Source organism: Narcine bancroftii, chromosome 7, assembly GCF_036971445.1.
Source record: "Narcine bancroftii isolate sNarBan1 chromosome 7, sNarBan1.hap1, whole genome shotgun sequence".
Classification (NCBI taxonomy): Eukaryota; Metazoa; Chordata; class Chondrichthyes; order Torpediniformes; family Narcinidae; genus Narcine; species Narcine bancroftii.
Genome location: NC_091475.1, coordinates 76,048,732 through 76,071,404, shown reverse-complemented (window position 1 = coordinate 76,071,404; position 22,673 = coordinate 76,048,732). Strand labels below are relative to the sequence as shown.

General features: G+C 38.7%; 1 protein-coding gene across 1 annotated transcript in view; it reads right to left on the bottom strand.

The window, feature by feature from the left end:
- The window catches only part of cldn10a (claudin 10a), a 79,955-nt gene that overhangs the window by 14,469 nt on the left and 42,813 nt on the right, over window positions 1–22,673 (bottom strand). Inside the window, exons 2-4 of the mRNA XM_069892465.1 lie at window positions 16,444–16,605; window positions 2,705–2,786; window positions 511–618 (exon numbers count right to left, since the gene is read on the bottom strand). Coding sequence (XP_069748566.1) covers window positions 511–618; window positions 2,705–2,786; window positions 16,444–16,605 — 352 coding nt within the window. The remainder of the gene's footprint in view (window positions 1–510; window positions 619–2,704; window positions 2,787–16,443; window positions 16,606–22,673) is intronic.

Below are 22,673 nucleotides of genomic sequence, written 5' to 3'. Positions count from 1 at the left end.
AGGGTTGGACTAATTTTAAGTTAGACTATTAATATTGTGTTACAATTAACGGGGGGGGGGGGTTATTTTGTGTAGTTTTCTGATGTAATATTGTAATCATACTATTTTAATTTTTTTTCTTTAAATCTAATTCTCTATTGTATTCATGTTATAAAATTTTAAATAAAGTCTTCAAAAAAAAGATTACTTTGGAGTTGAATTTTGCTGCACAATCATGGATATATAAAGAATAGAACAGGGGACTAAGCACTAAACACCCTCACTGATTGAGATTTCCATGATGAGGAAATCAAGGATCCAGTTACAAAGGGATGAATAGAATCCCAGCTCCCTGAGTTTGATGCTAAGTTTGGCTGGTGTGATGGTGTAAAATTCTGAGCTGTGGTCCAGGTGTTCTAACTGTCCACATTTATCATAACAATTGCGAGTGGCTGCCGAGACATTTCATCAGTGTTGGATCAGTGTGGCTTGTCACACTGTACAATATCCTAATTGTCTATTTTATCTTACCTCGAAGAGTCTTCACCATCAGATAAGGAGAAACAAAATATCGTGCCTCCCAATAAAGAGAGTGAAGAACCAGCCCAGCCAATAAAGAGGGCCACTCCCAGTTCATATCTGCAGAAGCAAAGTAAATATCTTTAATGTTTCCCCTGACGGGGAGTCCACACATTTCAATCAGCAATGTTCTTACAGGGACAGTTGTAGTAAATAGCATTCCCAATTTGGTAGAAGGAGTTAAAACAGAAATGCATAGTAAGAAGGTCAGCAAGTTATTAAAACATGAATTCTGCCAAATGACCTATTTTATTTGAACCACAATTAAAATTAAAAAGTGTAAAATGTTAATGCATTAAAAAAGCAAACAGGTAGAGATGAGAAGATATAAAAGCTACAAAGATTGTTATCAATAGATTAAAAGTACGACAATTGTTAATGCCTAATTGATTTGTAGGATCCAATAATAATCAGAATTTGCCTCCATTCCCATTGGATTAGGGGTTACGTTGATTTTATAAATAAAAAGCTGATTTTTTTTTTGGACATTCAACTTTAATTTGGATCTGAAAGTTAAAACTGAGTTACAAGATTTCTTTATCCACTCAATTTTGAATTTTTGGAATAGATTTCAATGTAAATGATGATTAGGAGAAAAAATAGTGCAGTATTTTAGATGTAATTCTGCAGCATTCAAGGTATGCAGTTAAACGTCAGGGTTGTACCCGGGTTGCTCTTAGTGTGTTGCTTGGTGCCCAGTTATATTCTTGACTTTTTTGTCCTTGCACTTCAGTAATTTTCATTTACAGATTCCACTTTAGTTCCAATCTTTACAATTCCTAAATTGGTGGAAACAGTAAGAGGGAATATTGGTGTTTCGACGTCTTCGCTGTTCTCTGCCTGCCAAGTTTCTTGTTTCTGGATATCTAATATGGACAAGGAAGAGGTTTGAGTTATGGTGAGTAAAGAGGTAAAGGTATGTATTGTAGCATGTGTGGCTGGTAAATCAGAAGTGATTAGGATAAGCGGAGCAGGAAAAAGAATTATTAGGTATGTAGAGATCTTCGCAGTCTGTCACTGGGTTCAACTAATGACCACAGCTGTGCAAAGGTCAATTCCCAACATAGTCATCCAAATTGTGATTGCTGTCTACTGATAGACATCACTTACTCCTTCCGGGATTGATCTTATTGTTATGATGGATTATCTGCCAGTATGTGTGAGCTCTAAACTCCAGGTACAAGTAGTTAGTGGCATTTGAGGACAGAATGTATTTTATAATGTGTATTTAATCTTTAAACATCTTTCTGCAAGTCCTTGAAGCTTTATTTCTCCCACTGTCTCTTGGTCATGATAGAAGAGCCTCATGAGTAGATAGGGGATATCTCCTGCTCGCCACCTTCAGTGCATCATCAGAAGGCCTTGGTATATGTTCTCTTCCATTTTCAGCCATTCTTTAATATATTTGAGCACATATTCAGATCATAATGGTTTCTCACAGCACCAGTATCTACAATATCAGATACTCTCCTGCAGACAGAAGTGAACTGGGCTTCATGTAGAAATTATGTTTCTCAGTGGGAACTACAAATTAAATGTACTTCCTGAAACCAATGAATGAGCATGGGCTACTTACCTATTTTTGCAGTTATCTAATTAAACCTTATGGAGTGAAAAGCTCACAAGCCATTCTAAACACACAGTTTTATGCACTGCATGGTGGGCTACTCTTAATTTTAAAAAAATACTGTGCTATAAGATCAAGAGAATACTTTCATGGGCAACACACAAAGAACAGAAGAGGGCAAAAGTTGAGAGGGATGTCTTTCTCGAAATTGTCGAGACTAATGGAGCAAGTGATTTAACTTTTATTTTATGATGACTCAGCAAAGAAGCAAATTTTTCAATTCTTCCATTTCTGATGACACCCCTTCCTTTATCCTTTATCCTTGTGCAAGTTTATATTGGTTTGTGTGATTATCATTCCAGAAAAGAATGTTCCAAATTATATTGCAAAATATAACCAATTATATTGCAAAAAAATCTATAAATGAACTTCAATAAAGAATGCAATTACTGCGTTTTTTTGCTGATAAGATTATTTTATATTGATCAGTTTATTTGATGATAATCATACTGTGAAATTCACTCCATTTGGCTCTGATTAAATGTAAATGTTTCAAAGAAAATTAAATTGTTATCTTACTTTTGTTCTACTATCATGGGATCAAAGAATTGTGCAGTAATTCGATTTGCATACCACGAAAAAGCAATTACAGATGATAAACCTGTAGGGAATAAGATTCCATTAGTCCAGCTTAATAATGAATTACAATAATATAAATACCTGGTAAATAGGTTAAATCTAATTCAGAGGTAACTCGTTGTCATAATAGATTTCAGTGCTACACATTGTTATTTTACAAAAGGTTAGGTAGCTAATTTAAATCGCATCTGAGGGGCATTCACATGAAGCATGCTTTATTTTAACTATATCAAACACTGACATATTTTATCACGGACATCGACACAAACACTAGAATTCCTAAAGGGTCAGCTTTCTGTTCAGATTGCGGCTGATGAAAAACGGCCAGCAGTGATTTCATTAATGCTAATGCAGGGATTGTGACTGGTGTTCACATGTGTTTTTGTTTAAGATTGTTTGGTTGAAATGACTTTAAAGACCTTTTCTGTGCTGAAAGATCAAGAAGTTCTAGGTATTAATATATTAATTATTAAAACAAAACCAATCTACCAATTTGTGTTATAAAATTACAAGCCACAGTACAAAGGTGTATTGTTTTTCACCCCAGAGCTTCACAGTAAGAATCTAAAACCATACATAGTCAGTTGAACTCCTGAAACTCTACTCTCATTCCATCATGTATTACCAATAAAATTAGAACAGGAAGCTACCAAACCTGCACTACTGAAGCATCATTTTTTTTGCACTAATTTGCATATTTATTTATCTATACTTATTATCTTTTTTTTTCTGCTTTGACATTGTGGCAATTTAATTTATACTGTTGTAGTCGGTGTATCTTATGTACCCGTGTGGTTGCAGCAAGTAAGAATTTCAGTTCACCTCAGGCCAATATACTCTTGTCTAACCTCAGGCCTCATCACTGGTACAAATTCCCCCATCATCGTGCTTCAACCAAATGATTTTGTCTTTGTTTGCTGGTTGTCCACTGTTCATTGATGTTTCAGTGTCAGATTGCACCATAGAGACACAAAATGCAAACGCTGAAATCTTGAGAATTAGGAGGGCTCTGAGGGGTCAGACAGCAGAATGGAGAGAAACAGAGTGTCAGTGGTTTGGGCCAAGGCCCTTTTTGAGGTGGGAAGGGAAGATGGCAAGCATAAAAGGTGATGGGAGAGGCAAGGAAGTAATTGGTGGTGGGAGAGGAGTTAAAGTGGGGGGGGGCTAAGGACGGAACGGTTGGGTGGAAATCAAGTACTGGATTGGGCCAGGAGAATGAGATTAGGTTCACAACAGATGGAAACAATGGAATTAGAATGGGGTGGAGGTTATTAAACTTGGAAAATGCCATGTTCATATTGTTGGTTGTAGGCAACCCAGGCAGAATATGATAAGCTGTTTTTCAAATTTACTTTAGAACTCACCTGGTACCGATTCAGATTTCAGATTTATTGTCAGAGTACATGCATGACATTACATAAAATCCTAAGATTCTTTTTACTGCAGGCGAGGCAGAATTGCCACTTATTGGCAGGTTAAAAAAAACTACACAGCGTATACATGTAAGCAAAGACCTGTAACAGGTAACAAATGTAAACAAACTGACTGTGCAATCCAGAGAGAATTTAAAAAATCAGTAAGGTGTACAAGTAAGAGTCCTTAAATGAGTCCCTGATTGAGTTTGTTGTTGAGGATTCTGACGGTGGAGGGGGAGCAGCTGTTCCTGAACCTGCTGGTGCAAGTCTTATGGCACCTCTACCTTTTTCTTGATGGTAGCAATGAGAACAGAGTGTGTGCTGGGTGGTGTAGATCCTTGATGATTGGTACAGCTCTTCAATGGCAGTGTTCTTGATGGTGCAGAAGGCTTTTCCTGTGATGTCCTGGGCTGTGTCCACTACCTTTGGAGGGCTTTGCAATCAGGGGTATTGGTGTCCCCACACCAGACTGTAATGTAGCCAGTCAGCACATGTTTCACCACACATCTCTAGATGTCATACCAAACCTCCACAAACTCCTGAGGAATTATAGGCACTGATGTGCCTGGGGGAATGGAGAGAGAAATTAAACTCGCTGGAGCTTCAGCTTGCACATGAGGAGGGAGTGCAGGTGCTTGACAAAGCAGTTGTCCAATTTGCATTTGGTCTTACTGATGCACAGGAGGTCTCATCAAGAGTGCCACATGCAGTAGAATAGGTGGGAGAAGATATGTGTGAAGTTCTCACCTGGAAAATTTGTTTATGGTTCTGGATGGAGGTTAGGGAGAGCTACAAGTCTTTTACCTACTGCTGCTACAGCAAGACTCCCTGGGAGGGTGAGGGAATATGGGAGGTGGGAAGGGAAGAAGAACCAAGAAGTGACAGAGAGAGTAGAACCAGGGGAAAAAAAATGTTGGCAGGTCAAAATTGGACTAGTAATTGATCACATTATAGTTGGCCAAAGTATGATGTGCTGGATACAGAGGATGGTGTGGTGAAAAGTAAGGACCAAGGGAACACTAACTCTGTTCTATCTTTGGGAAGGAGGGGTGAGAAATTAAGAATGTGAAATGGAAGTGGAGGTAAGAACTTTATCAATGACAGCAAAGGGGAAGCCACGTCGTGTGTAGAAGAAGGACATTTCAGATGTCCTGGAGTAGAAGGCTTCCACCCTGCAATGCAGCGGAGAAAGAAAGACTGGGAGACATCCTGACAAATGATAAGTTAGGAAGATATCTGTGGAATTCAATAGATCTAATAAATGTCAGTCTATCAAGGAGACAGCGAGATCAAAAAACGGGAGGGGGTTGTCACAGTTGACTAAGTAAAATTTGGAGGTGGGTTCTGCATGGGTACAAGAGGCAGCACAATGGTCAATGCAGCGAAGGAAGAGTTGGGGAGGAATACTGGAGTAGGTTCGGACCAAGGTCTGTTCCACGAGGAGCTGAAGTCCATGTGTCCCACTCATTGATGCACCCTGGATTTGAAGGAAGTGAGAGGAATCAAAAGAGAAGTTGTGTAGTGGACATGGATGTTAGTAGAATGCTCATAGATATGGATTGCACATCCATGATAAAGATGAGGCAGTGAGGGAATTGGAAGTAGGTAAAATGCTGAAGAGCATGTGAGATTTCCCGGATGGAAGTGGGAAGGGATTTAACAAAGTAGACAAGATAGGTGAAGGCATGAGGAGATAAGTTGATTTGAGCTTATCAGTTAGGACCACCTCATTAAGTTTCAAATAGGATGCAGGATCGTGAACCACAATAAAATATACAGCGTGAAGCCCTTTTTTTATAACAGTAACATCCATTGGAGCGCTCACACCCCTAACGTCGAGGTACTCGAGATGGCAGAGGTCGACAGCATCGAGTCCACGCTGCTGAAGATCCAGCTGCGCTGGATGGGTCACGTCTCCAGAATGGAGGACCATCGCCTTCCCAAGATCGTATTATATGGCGAGCTCTCCACTGGCCACCGTGACAGAGGTGCACCAAAGAAAAGGTACAAGGACTGCCTAAAGAAATCTCTTGGTGCCTGCCACATTGACCACCGCCAGTGGGCTGATAACGCCTCAAACCGTGCATCTTGGCGCCTCACAGTTTGGCGGGCAGCAGCCTCCTTTGAAGAAGACCGCAGAGCCCACCTCACTGACAAAAGGCAAAGGAGGAAAAACCCAACACCCAACCCCAACCAACCAATTTTCCCTTGCAACCGCTGCAATCGTGTCTGCCTGTCCCGCATCGGACTGGTCAGCCACAAACGAGCCTGCAGCTGACGTGGACTTTTTACCCCCTCCATAAATCTTCGTCCGCGAAGCCAAGCCAAAGAAAAGGAACTTACAAAGGATGGAAAGTTACATGGCCACCGATTGGTCTATATTGTATACAAATAAGGGAATGTATTATTACGTAGTGGGTGATATATCAGAAAAGCTTTTGTCTAATTCTCAAATTAATAGCTTGGGAGACTCATCAGAATGAGAAAACCAAGTGGAAAAGAAACAGGATTGTCAGGGTTTGGAGATGAAGTCATTCTCCCGGTAGCGATGTTACTATTCAGTATGTTGCTCATCATTTAAAGTTTAAATGGATTTGGAATTACTTTATTCTAACACAAGTAATTTTGTAAAATGTTGTTACAGTTGATAATTTCTGCTTTAAATACACATTATGAATTCTTTAGTTGGTTAACAGTAACAAAATATCAGCCAATATTTTTGTAGTCAGCTCTTCTGACCCTTTAACAAATCAACAGACTTTCTGCCTCCTTTTAGGAGTAAATATTTTTATCATATTTGCAGCGATTTGAAAGTTGAAACATTTGCAGGAAAATGGAAAGCAATGGCTTATTTACACTGAGGAAATTGGATTGCAGTCACTAGGTGTTGGGTGTTTTGGTTGATTAGGAAACAATTATGGATTGGCAGATTGGTAAGATGCTGTCAAAGCCTTGTAGGCTATGGTCACTTGCCCTCATTTCTAAACAGATATGAACTAAGGTCGTGTTGTTCCGAGGCTAGTTGTCTGAACCCTGAACAAATAATCAAGAGAATGTGTATGCTCATCCTATCACAGTTGTTTCAAAAGTTGCAATCAGTTTTTAGATGCTTGATTTTTTTTTAAAAACTTGGTGCCATTGAAAGTTACAATGAATGTTTTCTTTTGCCAAAAATTTCCAAATGTGATACTTTGCACATTACCCCAGTGACAGTTGTAGCAGTGGTGAGACTTGAAGTGACAGCAGGAGCCTTTCAAAGCAGTGGTAAAGGTAGGTGCTTTGTGTGAAATTGGTTAATTATCCATAGCCAATAAAAGGAAAGGGGGGGGGGGGTCAAGTGGAGTGGCCATTGTGGGATGGCTATTGTGTGCATGCCCATTGTAAGAGAGGTTTCGGCGAGCAGAGGCTGAAGAAGATACCACAGTAGTGGGCTGTAGAAAAAGGCGTCAGCATACAGGAGGGAGATCAAAAACTTGGCTGAATGGTGTACTAACAACAACCTCACACTCTTTGTCATCAAAACCAAGGAGTTGATTGCAGACTTTAGGAAGGGAAAAGCAGGGATACACGATCCAGTGATCAATGGGGCATCAGAAATGGAGAAGGAGAGCAAATTTAAGTTGTTGGGAGTCACTATCTTGGAGGATCTTTCCTGGATCCAACACACTAATGGCATTGTGAAGAAAGCACGGCAGCGCCTCTACTTCCTTAGGAGTTTGTGTAAATTTGATATGACATTGGAAACCTTGGCAAACCTCTACCAATGTATAGCAGCAAATGTGCTGACCAGCTGCATAAGAGCCTGGTCTGAGGGCACTAATGCCTCTGAGCAGTAAACCCTGCAAAAGGTATTGGACATCACAGTATATCAAAGGCAAACCCCCACCATTGAGAAATGGAGCACTGCCATTGCAGAGCAGCAGAGCAAGGATCCACATCACCCAGGACATACAGGTACATGATCCTTTATCCAGACATCTAAAATCTGGAAAGCATGAGTCAGGTGGGTGAGAGACCGGCAGCGTGAGTCAGGCGGGCGAGGGGGGGAGATCAGCAGCGCAAGTTGGGTGGGCGAGAGACTGGCAGCATGAGTTGGATGGCCGAGAGACTGGCACCGCGAGTCGGTCAGCCGAGAGACCGGCAGCATGAGTCGGGCAGGCAAGGAGGTTGGGGGGAGATGGCAGGGGGACTGGAAGGGGGTGGTGGTGGATACAGCAGCACAATTTGGGTGGGCTTAAATCTGGCTTTCCAAAATCCGGAAAAATCCAAAATTCGGAACACACCGTCCCCCAAGGGTTCGGATAAAGGATCGTATTCCTGTACTGGTGCCAACAGGTATTGGTGCCACAAGCCTCATACCACTATGTTTAGGAACAGTTACTACCCCTCCACCACAAGATTCCTAAACAACAAACTCAATCAGAGGCTTATTTAAAGACTCTTACATTATAAATACTGAATATTTATTGTTTCTGTATTTTCAGTTTGTTGACATCTCTTTCTTTATTTATATCTCTCTTATTTCTATACATATCTATTTCTTGAGTAGTTTACAGTTACCCATAAGTAGAAATTTTGCCTGGCCTGCAGGAAAAAGAATTTCAGGGTTGCATGTGATGTTGTGTATGTAGTCTAACAATAAACTTGAATTTGAACTTTGAATTTTGAACATTGATTAAGAATTAAAGGGATGGGTCAGTAAGTTTGTGGATGATACCAAAGTTGAAGGTTGTAGTAGGTGTCAACAGGAAGTAGACAGGATGGAGAGTTGGGCAGAAAAGTGGCAGATTGAGTTAATTCCAGATAAGTGTGAGGTGATCCATTTTGGAAGGTCAAACTTGAAGGCTGAGTACATGGTTAATGGTAGGATACTTAACAGTGTGGAAGAACAGAGGGTCCAAATCCAACACCTTTTGTTGGTCTAGACTCCTGCCCCGGCGGTCTTTAGTCTATTCTGACACATTTCTGTTCTTTGCTTATAACTTGAAGAAAGGCTCAGGTCTGAAATATTGGTTATAAATATTTACCTTCTATGGATGCTGTAAGACTGGCTGAGTTCCCCCAGCATTTCTGTCTGCTTTTAGTCTAAATCCATAGATCGCTCAAGGTTACTGCACAGGTTGATAGGATAGTTAAGAGCGCCTATGGTTTGCTGGGCTTCATCGGTCAGGGATTGAGTTCAGGAGTCGTGAGGTAATGTTGCAGTTCTATAAATTTCTGGTGAGACCACACTTGGAATATTGTGTTCAGTTTGGTCACATTATTACAGGAAGGATGTGGAAGCCATGGAGAGGGTACAGAGATTTACCAGGTTGAATTGGAAAATATGTCTTATGAGGCAAGGTTAACAGAAGTAGGGTTTTTCTCTTTGGAGTGAAGAAGGATGAGAGGTGGCTTAATAGAGGTCTACAAAATTATGAAAAGCATAGTTAATGTAGACAACCAGCATTTTTTCCAGGGTGGGAGTAGCAAACACCAGAGGACATTTGTGGAAAGTGAAGGGATGAAAGTTGAAGGGAATCAGAGGTAAGTTTTTTTTATGCCGAGTTGTGGGTCTCTGGATTGTATTGCCAAGGATGGTGGTGGAGGCTGGAACAATTGGGCATTTAAAAGACTCTTAGATGGGCACATGGATGAAAGAAAAATAGAGGGATATGAGGGAGGGGGGGGTTTCATTTTTTTGGGTAGGTGCAGTTGGCACAACATCGTTGTCTGAAGGGTCTGTACTGTGCTGAAACGTTTTGTGTTCTCAGTTGGCAGTGATAGCTGGCCTCTTGGGAAAAAAAAAGATTCAACAAAAAGGCACAGATAAAGGCTGGTGAGGTCTTTTCCTTATTTCACAGGGAGAGCAGTGGGAATGTCAGCTAGGGCATGATATGCTCTCGCAGACTGTGGATAATCAGGGAAGCTACAAGTGTCCCTGGTGATTTCATGTGTGAGAAATACACCCAGCTGCAGCTCCTTAGGGAACTGGAGCTGGATGAACTCCAGATCATTTGGGAGGCTAAGGGGGTGATAGGAGTGACACCTTGGAGGAAGGTAGCTGGTGATGGTCAGGAGAGGAAAAATGAGCAGGGCTTCCCTGTGGCCATTTCCCTCAATAATGTGAATACAGTTTTGGATACTGTTGAGGGGTATGACCTACCAGGGACAAGCCATAGTGGTCAGGACTGGCATAGAGAATGGCCCTGTGGCTCAGTAGGGAAGGGAGGAGAAGAGATGAGTAGTAGTGATAGAGGATCATTAAGGCAAGTGGTTGTGTGGATGAGATTGAGACCCAGATAGTATGTGGTCTCCCAGGTGCCAGGGTCTGAAATGTCTCATATCAAGTCCATGGCATTCTCAAGAGAGAGGATGAGCAGCCAGATGCTGTGGCCTATGCAGGGACCAATGATGTGGCCAGGAAGGGAGATGAGGTCCTACAAAGTAAGTTCAGGAATTGAGTGCTAAGTTAAAAGACAGGATCTCTTGGTTTGTGTTCCCAGGAATGCTATTTATGCCACATGGTCGTGAGGTTAAAATAGGAAGATAATGAAATTTAATATGTGGGTAAAGAGATTGTGCAGGAAGGCTTCAAATTTCTGGATCATTGGGACCTGTATTGGCAGGTCAATTTGGTTCTGAACTGGAGGGGGAATTAATCTCCTTCTGGGAAGGTTTGTGTGGTGCACCGTTAGCCAGAATCAGACACACACAAGGTAAAGACTGTACAACAGGCTTTAATACACAAAGACTTCCACAGAGCCAGGCTGGCTATGGCTGCAGCAACTCTGAGTGAGGCCTCAGGAGGCCAGCGCAGGCTTATATCCCGGAGGGTGATTGACACCCGACCAGGTGGGGCTTGATCTATTTAGGCCAACTGATTGACAGCCAGCCATGTGTTGTCCTGTCCCCTTACACTCCTGCAGGTACAGAAGATGCCCCCTGGAGTAGGCCGGTGGTGTACCACCACAGTTTGATAGTGCTGCTGTGGGGGGGGGGGGGGGGTGGTGGGGTTGACACGAGATTTGCAGGGGGATGGGAACCAGAGTGCCAGAGCAGATAGTGGAGCGATTGTGGAAAAAGATGTTGTTAAGCCTGCATACAAAGATAGGAATCTAAACGTCATGCCTGGTGGGATTAATGATCTGGGTAGCATCTATTTCAATGCAAGGAGTTTTGTCAGAAAGGCAGGTGATCTTAAAGCATTGATTTGTGTATGGAATTATGACATTGTGGCCATTAGTGAAACTTGGTTGTAGAACCGGCATCTCAATATTCTGGGATTCTATTGTTTCAAATGCAACAGAGGGGGATGAATGAAAGGGAGAGGGGTGGCATTGCTACTCATGGAAAATGTCACAGCAGTGCTCAGACAGGACAGATTTGAGGGCTTGTCTACTGGGGATATATGGGTGGAAATAAGGAAAAGGAAAGAGATGACCAGAGTTATGGGATTATGTTATAGACCATTCAATAGTTAGCAGAAATTGGAGAAGTAAATCTGCAGAAAATTCGCAAAGAGTTGCAGGAAATATCAAGTTGAGTCAGAAGGTGATTTTAACTTTCCACATATTGTCTGGGACCCCTATTGTGTAAAAGGCCTGGATAGATTAGAATTTGGCAAATATGTTCAGGAAAGTTTCTAAAATCAAAATATAGGAGTATCGACTAGAAAGGATCCAATACTGCTTCATCCTATTAGGGACAAGACAGGATAGATGACAGAAGTGGATATAGGGGAACATTTTGGATCCAATTATCATATTGCCATTAGTTTCAAGATAATAATGGAAAAGGATAAGTCTGGTTATTGGGCTGATATTCTAAATTGGAGAAAGATCAATTTTGAGGCAGTGGATTGGGACAGGTTGTTTCCTGGCAATAGTGTGCTTGGGAAGTGGGAGGCCTTCAAGGATGAAATTATGAGAGTTTGTTCGTTCCTGTCAGAATTAAAGGCAAAGTTAACAAGCATAAGGAATTTGGTTTGCAAGGGATATTGAGGATCTGGTTAAGAAGAAAGAGGTGTAAACAGGTACAGGCAAGAAAGAGCAAAAGTGGTATTTGAGGAATCTAAAAATGCATGATAAAACAAGAAGGAAATCAAGAGAATGAAAAGAAAGCATGAGGTTGATTTGTTAGACAAGATGACCGAAATTCTAAAATGCTTTCACCAATATATTAAGAGCAAAATTGGTCCTTTCTAAGATCAGAATGGTCAGCTATACAGCCAAAAGAAACTGGAGAGATCTTAAGTGTGTTTTCTTAAGTCTTTACTTAGGAAATGGACACAGATTCTATAGAAGTGAGGCAAATGAAAATGAGGTCGTGGAATTTATATCAATTAAAGGGGAGGAGGTGCTTGCTGTCCTGAGGCAAATAAGGGTGGATAAATCCTCAGGGCCTGAGAAGATATTTCTTTGACCTTAAGGGAGACGAGTACAGAAATTGCAGGGCCCTGGCAGAGATGATTAAAATCTCCTGAGCCACAGGTGAGGTGCAAGAGGATTGGAGGATAGCTAATGTTTTGTTGTTTCAAAAAAAGCTCCAAGGATAATTTGGGAATTTCTCAAACTGCGAGCTTGACATTAGTAGTAAGTAATTTATTGAAAGGTATTCTAAGAGATCGAATGTACAAGTATTTGGATAGACAGGAACTGATTATGTTTATGTTATGATTGTGTTTAACCAATCTTATTAGGATTTTCAATGAGATTACCAGTAAATTTGATGAAGGAAAGGCTGTGGATGTTGTCGACATGAACTTTAATAAAGCCTTTGACGATATCACAGATGGGAGGTTGGTCAGGAAGGTTCAATTGCTTGGTATTCATGATGAAGTAGTACATTGGCTTTGTGGGAGAAGCCAGAGAGGGTTACTTGATGATTGCCTCTTTGACTGGAGGCCTGTGATTGATTGTGTGTCTCAGGATCGATCTGGCTCCATAGTTGTTTGTCATCCAAACTGTTAATATAGATGATGATGCGGTAAATTGGATCAGCAACTTTCTAGATGACGCAAAGATTGGAGGGTGTAGTGGACAATGAAGAAGTTTGCAGCAGGGATATGGACCAGATGGAAAAATGGGCTGCAAAATGTCAAATGGAATTGAATTTGGACAAGTGTGAAGTGTTAAACTTCAGAAGGATAAACCAAGGTAAGGATAGAGGCAATAAACTGTAGGGCACTGAGGAGTGGGATCTGTGAATACAGATACTGTACATAATTCCCTGAAAGAAGTATCACAGGTAGATAGGATTGTAAAGAGAACTTTTGGCATATTAGTCTCCATATATCAAAGTTTTGGGTATAGGAGTTAGGGTGTTATGATAAAATTGTGCAAGACATTGGTGAGGCCAAATTTGCAGAATTGTGTGCAGTTTTGGTCATCTAATCAGGATAGATATTAAAAAGACTTGAAAGAGTGCAGAGAAGGTTTACAAGGATGTTGCCAAGACTTGAGGAACTGAGTTACGGTGACTTTATTCCCTGGAGTATCAGAGAATGAAGGGAGGTTCAAAACATGCAGGGTTGTAGGTTAATTGAGGTATTTGAGCACCACAGGCTCATGGGTGGAAGGACCTGTTACTGTTCTGTATGTCTAAATTTAAAATTTGATATACTGGTAGGTAACAAAATTTTGGATTTCATAATTTATTTCTTTCAAGTCTAATTTTATTCAATCACCTTTTTCCAACCAGGTTTTCAAGATTTTGCTTTTCAATTCTGGCATAGAAAGGGTATTGAGTGTTTCAGAGATCTTTCATTTGATAATAATTTTGCATCATTTCAACAACTCTGTGAGAAGTACAATTTACTGAATACTCATTTTTTAGATATTTACAAATCAGGCATTTTCTTCAATTTCAAATGCCTGGTTTTCCTAGGGCATCAGATGTGAATGTCATGGATATGTTTTTTTAGTTTTCAACCTTTGTGTAAATGTTTAATATCCTTTTTTTATAATGAAATGGCTGACCTAATGTATGTCCCGATACTTAAAATTAAAAATGCTTGGGAACAGGATTTAAATTTGTCCATATCAGAAGAGATCTGGGATTCAATTTTTGGGTTAGTCAATATTATCTTGTTAAGTGCCCGCCATTGTTTATTACAACTTAAGGTCAAGGGGCTCATATTTCCAAACCTAAATTATCTTGTATTTATCCAGAGATAAACTCAATGTTGTGATAAAAGCAAAAGAGATTAGGCCTCTTTAATTCACGTTTTGGTCCTGTCCTGGTCTTGAAAAGTACTTGAAGGAGGTTTTATAAACTTTAATCTTGGATATAAAGTTAGAAACAATTCCTTTGGTAGCACTTTTTGGTGCACGGGGGAAGATGATGTTCTGTGGATCCCAAATAAATATCGTATCTTGTTTTTCACTTCTCTTATGGCTAAACGTGCTGAATTACTCAAGTGGAAGGACATTGCCTCACCTATTCATGCTCAGTGGCTGAAAGATAATATGTTTTGTTTTGTTTTAGAAAAGATTCGATATTCAATTTATAATTCTACCATGATTCCAAATGTTGTGGGGGCGATTTTTGAATTATTATCACAATCTTTAGATATATTTAATAATCTGAGTTTTGTTTGCTTTTTCTCATTCACTTTTAGAAGTGAAGTTTATTGTTGTTTCTTGCTGCCAATGCAATGTTAGGGGAATGGGGTTTTGATTAACTTTTGATTTTGCTGTGTTATTACGGATACGATGCAATATGTTGATTTGTGCAATTTCCTACTTAAATTTTGCATTCCATATAAACTATGTACTGGCTTAGTGTTTTAATGTTTAAAATCAATAGAAATATTTTTTAAAAGAAAAAGGTATATAAAATTAAGAGCAGTTGAGATTAGTAAATGAGAGCAGGCTTTTTCACTGAGGCTAGATTAGACAGCGCAGTTTGATCTTCAGCAAGGTGGATTCGATGCTGTTGGCCTCTGCCATCTCGAGTACTTCGATGTTGGAGATGAAGTCGCTCCAATGAATGTTGAGGATGGAGCAGAGACAACGCTGGTGGAAGGGTTCTAGGAGCCGTAGGTGATGCCGGACCCATGATTCGGAGCCGAACAGGAGTGTGGGTATAACAACGGCTCTGTATACGCTAATCTTTGTGAGGTTTTTCAGTTGGTTGTTTTTCCAGACTCTTTTGTGTAGTCTTCCAAAGGCGCTTATTTGCCTTGGTGAGTCTGTTGTCTATCTCGTTGTCAATCCTTGCATCCGATGAAATGGTGCAGCCGAGATAGGTAAACTGGTTGACCGTTTTGAGTTTTGTGTGCCCGATGGAGATGTGGGGGGGCTGGTAGTCATGGTGGGGAGCTGGCTGATGGAGGACCTCAGTTTTCTTCAGGCTGACTTCCAGGCCAAACATTTTGGCAGTTTCCCCAAAACAGGACATATCGAAGTACTCGAGATGGCAGAGGCCGACAGCATCGAATCCACGCTGCTGAAGATCAAACTGCGTTGGGTAGGTCACGTCTCCAGAATGGAGGACCATCACCTTCCCAAGATCATGTTATATGGCGAGCTCTCCACTGGCCACCGTGACTGAGGTGCACCAAAGAAGAGGTACAAGGACTGCCTAAAGAAATCTCTTGGTGCCTGCCACATTGACCACCGCCAGTGGGCTGATATCGCCTCAAACCGTACATCTTGGCGCCTCACAGCTCGGCGGGCAGCAACCTCCTTTGAAGAAGACCGCAGAGCCCACCTCACTGACAAAAGACAAAGGAGGAAAAACCCAACACCCAACCCCAACCAACCAATTTTCCCATGCAACCGCTGCAACCGTGTCTGCCTGTCCCGCATCGGACTTGTCAGCCACAAGCGAGCCTGCAGCTGACGTGGACATTACCCCTCCATAAATCTTCGTCCGTGAAGCCAAGCCAAAGAAAAAAAAAAGATAAGACAAGAATTAGAGGTCATGGATTAAGGGAGAAAGTAAAGTAGTTAAAGGGAACATGGAGGTATTTCTTCACGCAGAGAGTGGTGAGAGGGTGGGATGAGCTGAAAACTGAGGTGGTAAATGTGGACTCAATTTTGAGGTTAAAGAAAAATTTTGAGAATTGCATAAATGGGAAGGGGGCTAGTGTCTGAGTGCAGGTCAATGGAGTTTGGCACAGACTCGATGGGCTGAAAGGCCTGTTTCTGTGCTGTGGTGTTCTATGGTTTTATGCAACCCAAGGCATAGAGGGCAACAGACATGGAAAATAGGATAAGTGTAAATTCAATGTAATTGATAATCACATGGGCATGGTGCACCAAAAGCCTCGTGACTTACCGGAAAGAATAAATAGCATTCCTGCAAAGAAGGTAATTTTTCCTTTAATATTTTCTGAGCCTCCAACTCTTGTGCATTTCATCCCCACCAGTGAGAATATGAAAGCAAAAAAACCCAGACAAACAGCAGCAATCGTGAGACCTCTGCAGACCTGGATATATGCTGGATGAGAATGAAAATCAAATATTAGTGTAATTAGAATATTCGGTAATGCATTTATACATTAGCAACTAAAGGTTATGACAATTTTTAATTGCGTACAATAGCATTTCATATTTTTATTGTGGTAATTGAGTGGTCCCAAAGCCTTCAATTAAAGACAGCAGAATGGTTGAACACATCAAGGGAAAATAAATCAATAAGGAAATAAAGATCACATAATACTGACCAGACCATAAAAGCCTGTAGATAATAAAATCAAGAATTGAAAATTTATGTCCTTTAAGGTATCAGAGTCAGATCTAATTCATTCATTTAAATCCCATTTTGTTCTTCCTACATTCCCATCAAATCTCTCCAGACTTTTCCCCTCAGCCACACTATATTCAACCCACCAACCTGCACATCTTTGGAATTTGGGAGGAAACTCACCACCCCAGGCAAATCCTATAGTCACAGAGAGAATGGACAAAATGCTCACAGACAACACCAGTCATGATCACTCCTAGTTCACAAGAAGCAACATAGAACATTCCAGCACAGGAAACAGGCACTGCCCTTCTAATACGAGTCACAACTATTATTCAGCCTAGTCCCATTCATCTGCATCCAGTCCATATGCCCCCATAATCCTCCAATCCATGTACCTATCCACATTGCTTTTAAATGTTAAAATTGAGCCTGCATTCACCATTTAAGCTTGCAGCTTGTTCCATACTCCCACCACTCTCTATGTGAAGAGACTCCCCAACTTCTCCCCTTTCACCCTTAACCCATCTCACTCCAGCAGAAAAAGCCAACTTACATTGACTCTATCTATATCCATCATAATCTTGCATATCTCTATCAAATGTCCCCTCATTCTTTTACACTCGAGGGGAAAAAGTCATAACTTGTTTAAACTTTCCCTGTAACTCAGTTCCTCAAGTCCTGGCCACATCCTATTAAATCTTCTCTGCACTCCTTCAATTTTACTGATATCTTTCTTGTAGTTAGTTGGATGAAGCTGCACACAATGCTACAAATGTGGCCTCCCCAATGTCTTGCACAACTTTACCATAACCTCCCAACTCCTATACTCAATAGAGTAAAATCCCCATTATTCAGCACCTATGGCAATTGCAGGAGTCAGATATGAAAATTTTCTGGTTGACTGAGACTCACTCTTACAATGCCTAACTAATACACCAGCATTAAAAATACATAGTTTAAAAGACAAAAGACATTGCAAAATGTCAAGGAATATTACTCCTTCTGCTTTCAACCCTCCCACATCAGAAGCCCTGAGCATTGAGCTGCCAGTCCTGCATCCAAGTTTCACTAATGGGCACAGTATCATAATTCCACATGCCAATCCACGCTCTCAGCTTATCTCCCTTACCTAGAGTACAACATGCACAGCCCCTTCATTGGTGTCTTTCTATGTAGTCTTAACATCATCTTTTTCCTCCTCCACTATCTGCTTGGGCACTGTTAGGTCTGCTTTGTTCATGAATGAGTGAGACAAACACCAGGCTGAGTCGAAATCAGGGTTCTTTGTTCTTTATTACCGGATTGTAACACTTGCGACTAAACATGTTAGTCGGAGAATGCATTCTGCCGTTATCAGCAAAATGGTGATTTTTTATACCCTTGGATACATGCTTAGAACATCATCATATCATTACTTGTCCAATGACTAAAACTGTTGCTATCCTTTCCCTGCTAGCTTCCTGCCTCTCAATCCATCAATGTCTCTCTTATCTTGTAAGTACAAGGATGCATTTACATCTTGTTACAGCCCTGTACATTCCCATCTCATGATGTTTTACCTAACAGGAGTACAAGGACACCTCCCCTTCTTGTTACTGCCCTGTACAGGGTAACTCCCTACACATTCCCATCTCATGATGTTTTACCTTACAGCACTCTGGTTCCCATCCCCCTACAAATCTAGTTCAAACTCCCTGGAACAGCAAGAGTAAACCATTTTTTAAAAATATTTTATTTAAGTATTTTAAAACCACATCCATGTGTGTGTGTGTGTGTGTGTATATATATGAAAATAATGGTGCTGGGGGTTACCAACAGGATTGGATTTCAGAGAGTCCTTCAAATTTTCAAGCCAACGCATTGTAAGTATGGGCTCCATATTTATAAAAAAAATTGATACTTATTATGTAAATTATAGGTTATTTTCTCAAGTGGAATACAAGTACGTGATTCAGCATGCCATCTCTCCATCCATAAATCTGTATCTGATTTCCAAATAATGGCTATACATTTCCTAGAAGCAGCTAAAGCTGGTCATAAAAATTAAATTTGATACATAGTTAACCTTAATATAAGTCTAACCACTTTAATATTACCCAACAAAAATAACATCGAATCCTGTGGGAGTTTAACTCCTAATATTTTCTCCAAAAAATTCCAACCTCTAACCAAAAAGGTTTCACTCTAGGACACTTCCAAGTAGAATACAAAAATGAACTAACTTCCTGACCACATCTAAAACATAAATCTGATAAGACTGGATTCAATTAAAATTTTTTTTGAGGAGTTAAGTATAATCAATGCAAAAAATTATACCTAACATTAATAATTTTTGTCATATTTTCTTTACATAATTGCATCTAATCATTTTCATCTACTTGTCTATTTAAATCAACATCGAATGTTAATCTTGATTTATGAATTCCTAACGTAGGAACTTATTTTTAAAGTAATGTATACATCCCCAAAATTAACTTATTCAAGCTGACCTTACATATCAATAATTCCAATTCATTCTGTATAGGTAGCATCAAATTAGGACCTAACTTATCAACCAAGAAACCCCTAACCTGATAATAACAGAAAAAAATATTATTTGGGACATTTATTCAAAAGTAATAAATTTACCAGCTTCAAAAGAGTTTTCTAATTTCTTAATCCCCATTCAACTCCAAATCTTCAAAAATTGATTATTTACAGACAAAGGAAGAAGTCTATTTTGATATAAAGGCATTTTTTTGAGAAATCAAACCTTTTCCTCCTATTTCATAATCTATTTTATTCCATAATTCAATCAAATGTTTCAAAATAGGTTTATCTCTACCTCCTATTAACAATTTTGAATTCCTTTTATAAATAAAATCCTGCATACTCTTTTCTCCTACTTTACTCAATTCTATTTTAACCCAAGCTGGAGATAAATCCCAGTAATAAATTTAAATTGAGCTCCCTTATAATAATTCTTAAAATGGGGAAATTGCAAACCTAATTCAAACTTCCAGATCAATTTTTCCAAAGACACTCGAGCCATCTTTCCTTTCCATAAAAACTTCCTAATACTCAAACACTAATTCTTTAAAAATGTTGGTGAAATCCAGCAGGGAATTGACTGAAAAAGATATTGAACCCTTGGAAAAATATTTATCTTTATACAATTCACTCTACCTACGAGGGTTATAAGCAAATTATTCCACCTGTTCAAATCTTCTTTAATTTTATTAAGTAAAGGTAAATAATTCAATTTCTTTAAATATTTAATTCATTATCAACCTTAATCCCCAAATATTTAATTCCATCCTCTGACCACTTAACTTGAGCAAATTCTTAACATTGAGTATAATCATCTTTAACCAAGAGCATAATTGCACTTTTGTCCCAATTCATCTTATAACCTGATATTTCAACATATTCTTCCAGTCTTATATATATGAATGATGCAAGGAATTTTAGGATGTGTCATATAAACCGAAACATCATCAGCAAATAAATTAATCGTGTTCCTCTTGACTAACCTTTATACCCTTAATATTAGAATCTTGTCTTATTAACTCTGCTAAAGGTTCAATTGCTAAAACAAAATAAGCTGGAGAGAAAGGATATCCTTGTCTACTTGATCTAGACAATGGAAAAGCAAAAGAAATTTGTCCATTAGTCACAACTTTAGCAGAGGTATTTTTATATAAAGTTTTAACCCAAATGATAAATGTAGATCCAAAAAAACATTTTTATAGTACCTTAAATAAATTATTCCATTCTAATCTATCAAAGGCCTTCTCAGCATCTAAAGTTACTGTCACTGATAAATCACCCTTCTTTTGAGATAAATGTAATAAACTGATCAATCTAGCAACATTATCGGCTGATGGGTGTTTTTTTTTACTAAAATCAGTTTGATCCATATGAATTAAATTCAGTAGATATCTAGCCACTCTGTTTTCCAAAATCTTAGCAAAAATTTTATAATCAATATTAATAAAGATATTGGCCTGTAAGATTCAGTTTTTTTAAACAAATCTCTATCTTTCTTATGTATCACAGTATTAATTACATTTGAAAAAAAAGATTCTGGTAGAGAATAGGTTTCTGTTGCCTCCATAAAAGGAGGTATTAATAAATCTTTAAATTTCTTACAAAACTCAGGTGGAAAACGATTCTCCCCTGGTAACTTATCACTTTTCAAAGAGCTAAGAACTTCACTAATTTCTCTTGCCATTAGTGGAGCATGTAAATCTTTTTGATTTTGACAATTCAAGGTAGATAAATTAATTTGAGGGAAAAAAATATCAATTTTAACCTCATCACAATTAAACTGGGATCTATATAAATTAAATTAAAAATCCTTAAATTAATCATTTATTTTTTGAGGTTTATAAGTAATCTTCTTATAATTCTTTTTAATAGCATTAATTGTTCTGGAGGTTTATTCAGCCTTCAATTGCCAAGCTAAAACTTTATGAGCTCTTTCTCCCAGTTCATAACACTTTTGTTTAGTTCTCTAAATTAATTTTTCAGTTCTATAAGTCTGAATCATATTATAATAAAATTTCTTCTTTATTAAACTTTTCCTTTTTTGTCAGAAGCCTTTCCTGCAAATCTTTTTCAACCTCTCTATCTCATTTTCCAATTGATCATGTTCTTTAGTATAATCCTTCTTAATTTTAACTGAATAACATTATCTGAACTCTTAAATATGCTTTCAAAGTATCCCATAAAATAAATTTATTATCCACTGAATTAACATTAATTTCTAAAAATTCTTGAATTTGTTTTCTTATAAAATTGCAAAAATCTACCCTTTTCAAGTATGTAGAATTAAATCTCCACCTATAAAATGATTTTTCCTTTTCAGAAACTAAACATGATATCAAAAGTCATGAATGATCAGATAAAATCCTAGCTTTGTACTCTGCATACATAACTCTTGTAACTGTACTGACATTAAAAATATATCTATTCTTGAATAAGAGTCATGCCTATAAGAATAAAGAGAATAATCCTTTTCCTTTGGATTTAACCTTTGCCAAATATCTATCAAATTCAAATCCTTCATCAAAGTCAAAATTCTCTTCACAGTTTTAGTCCTAGTAACTCATTTCTATGATTTATCCAAAATTGGATCAAGACAACAATTAAAATCTCTTCCAATTAAAACCTTTTCATGAGCTTCAGCAAGATGCATAAAAGAATCATGAATAAATTTTTCATCATCAACATTAGGTACATATATACTTATAAGTTTCCACATCTCTGAATATATTTCACAATGTACCAAAAACAGCGGGATCTGTGACACCAGATTGAATCTTAGCAGGTAAATACTTATTCATCAAAATAGTCAACACTTCTTGCTTTAGAGAATTAAACAATTAAGCTACCACTTGGCCTATCCAATCTCTTTTTGATTTTTGATGCTCGTTCTCAGTTAAATGTGTTTCTTGTAAAAAACCAATATCAATTTTCATTTTTTAATATAAGCTAAAACTTTTTCTCTTAATTTTTATTATTAAGCCCATTTATATTAAAACATAAAATTTAATACATTTCTAAGCGCCATTTCTTAAACTTTTACAAGTTCTTAAAGAACTCTCGCCATCCACCCCATTGGACCCCCGCTCCATAAAAACCAATTACATTTGACATCTCCAAGCAGAAATAAATAAAAAGAAAGAAACCAAAAAAACCTGATAAAATGCCTAGAAAAAAATAAGTACTAATAAAAAGATTCAGTATTACTTCCCTCTATTGTGGGGGAGGTGTCCTTCACCACAAAATGGCACGTGGCTAGGGAAGGAGAAGATAAAAAGTCTGCCTCCCCAACA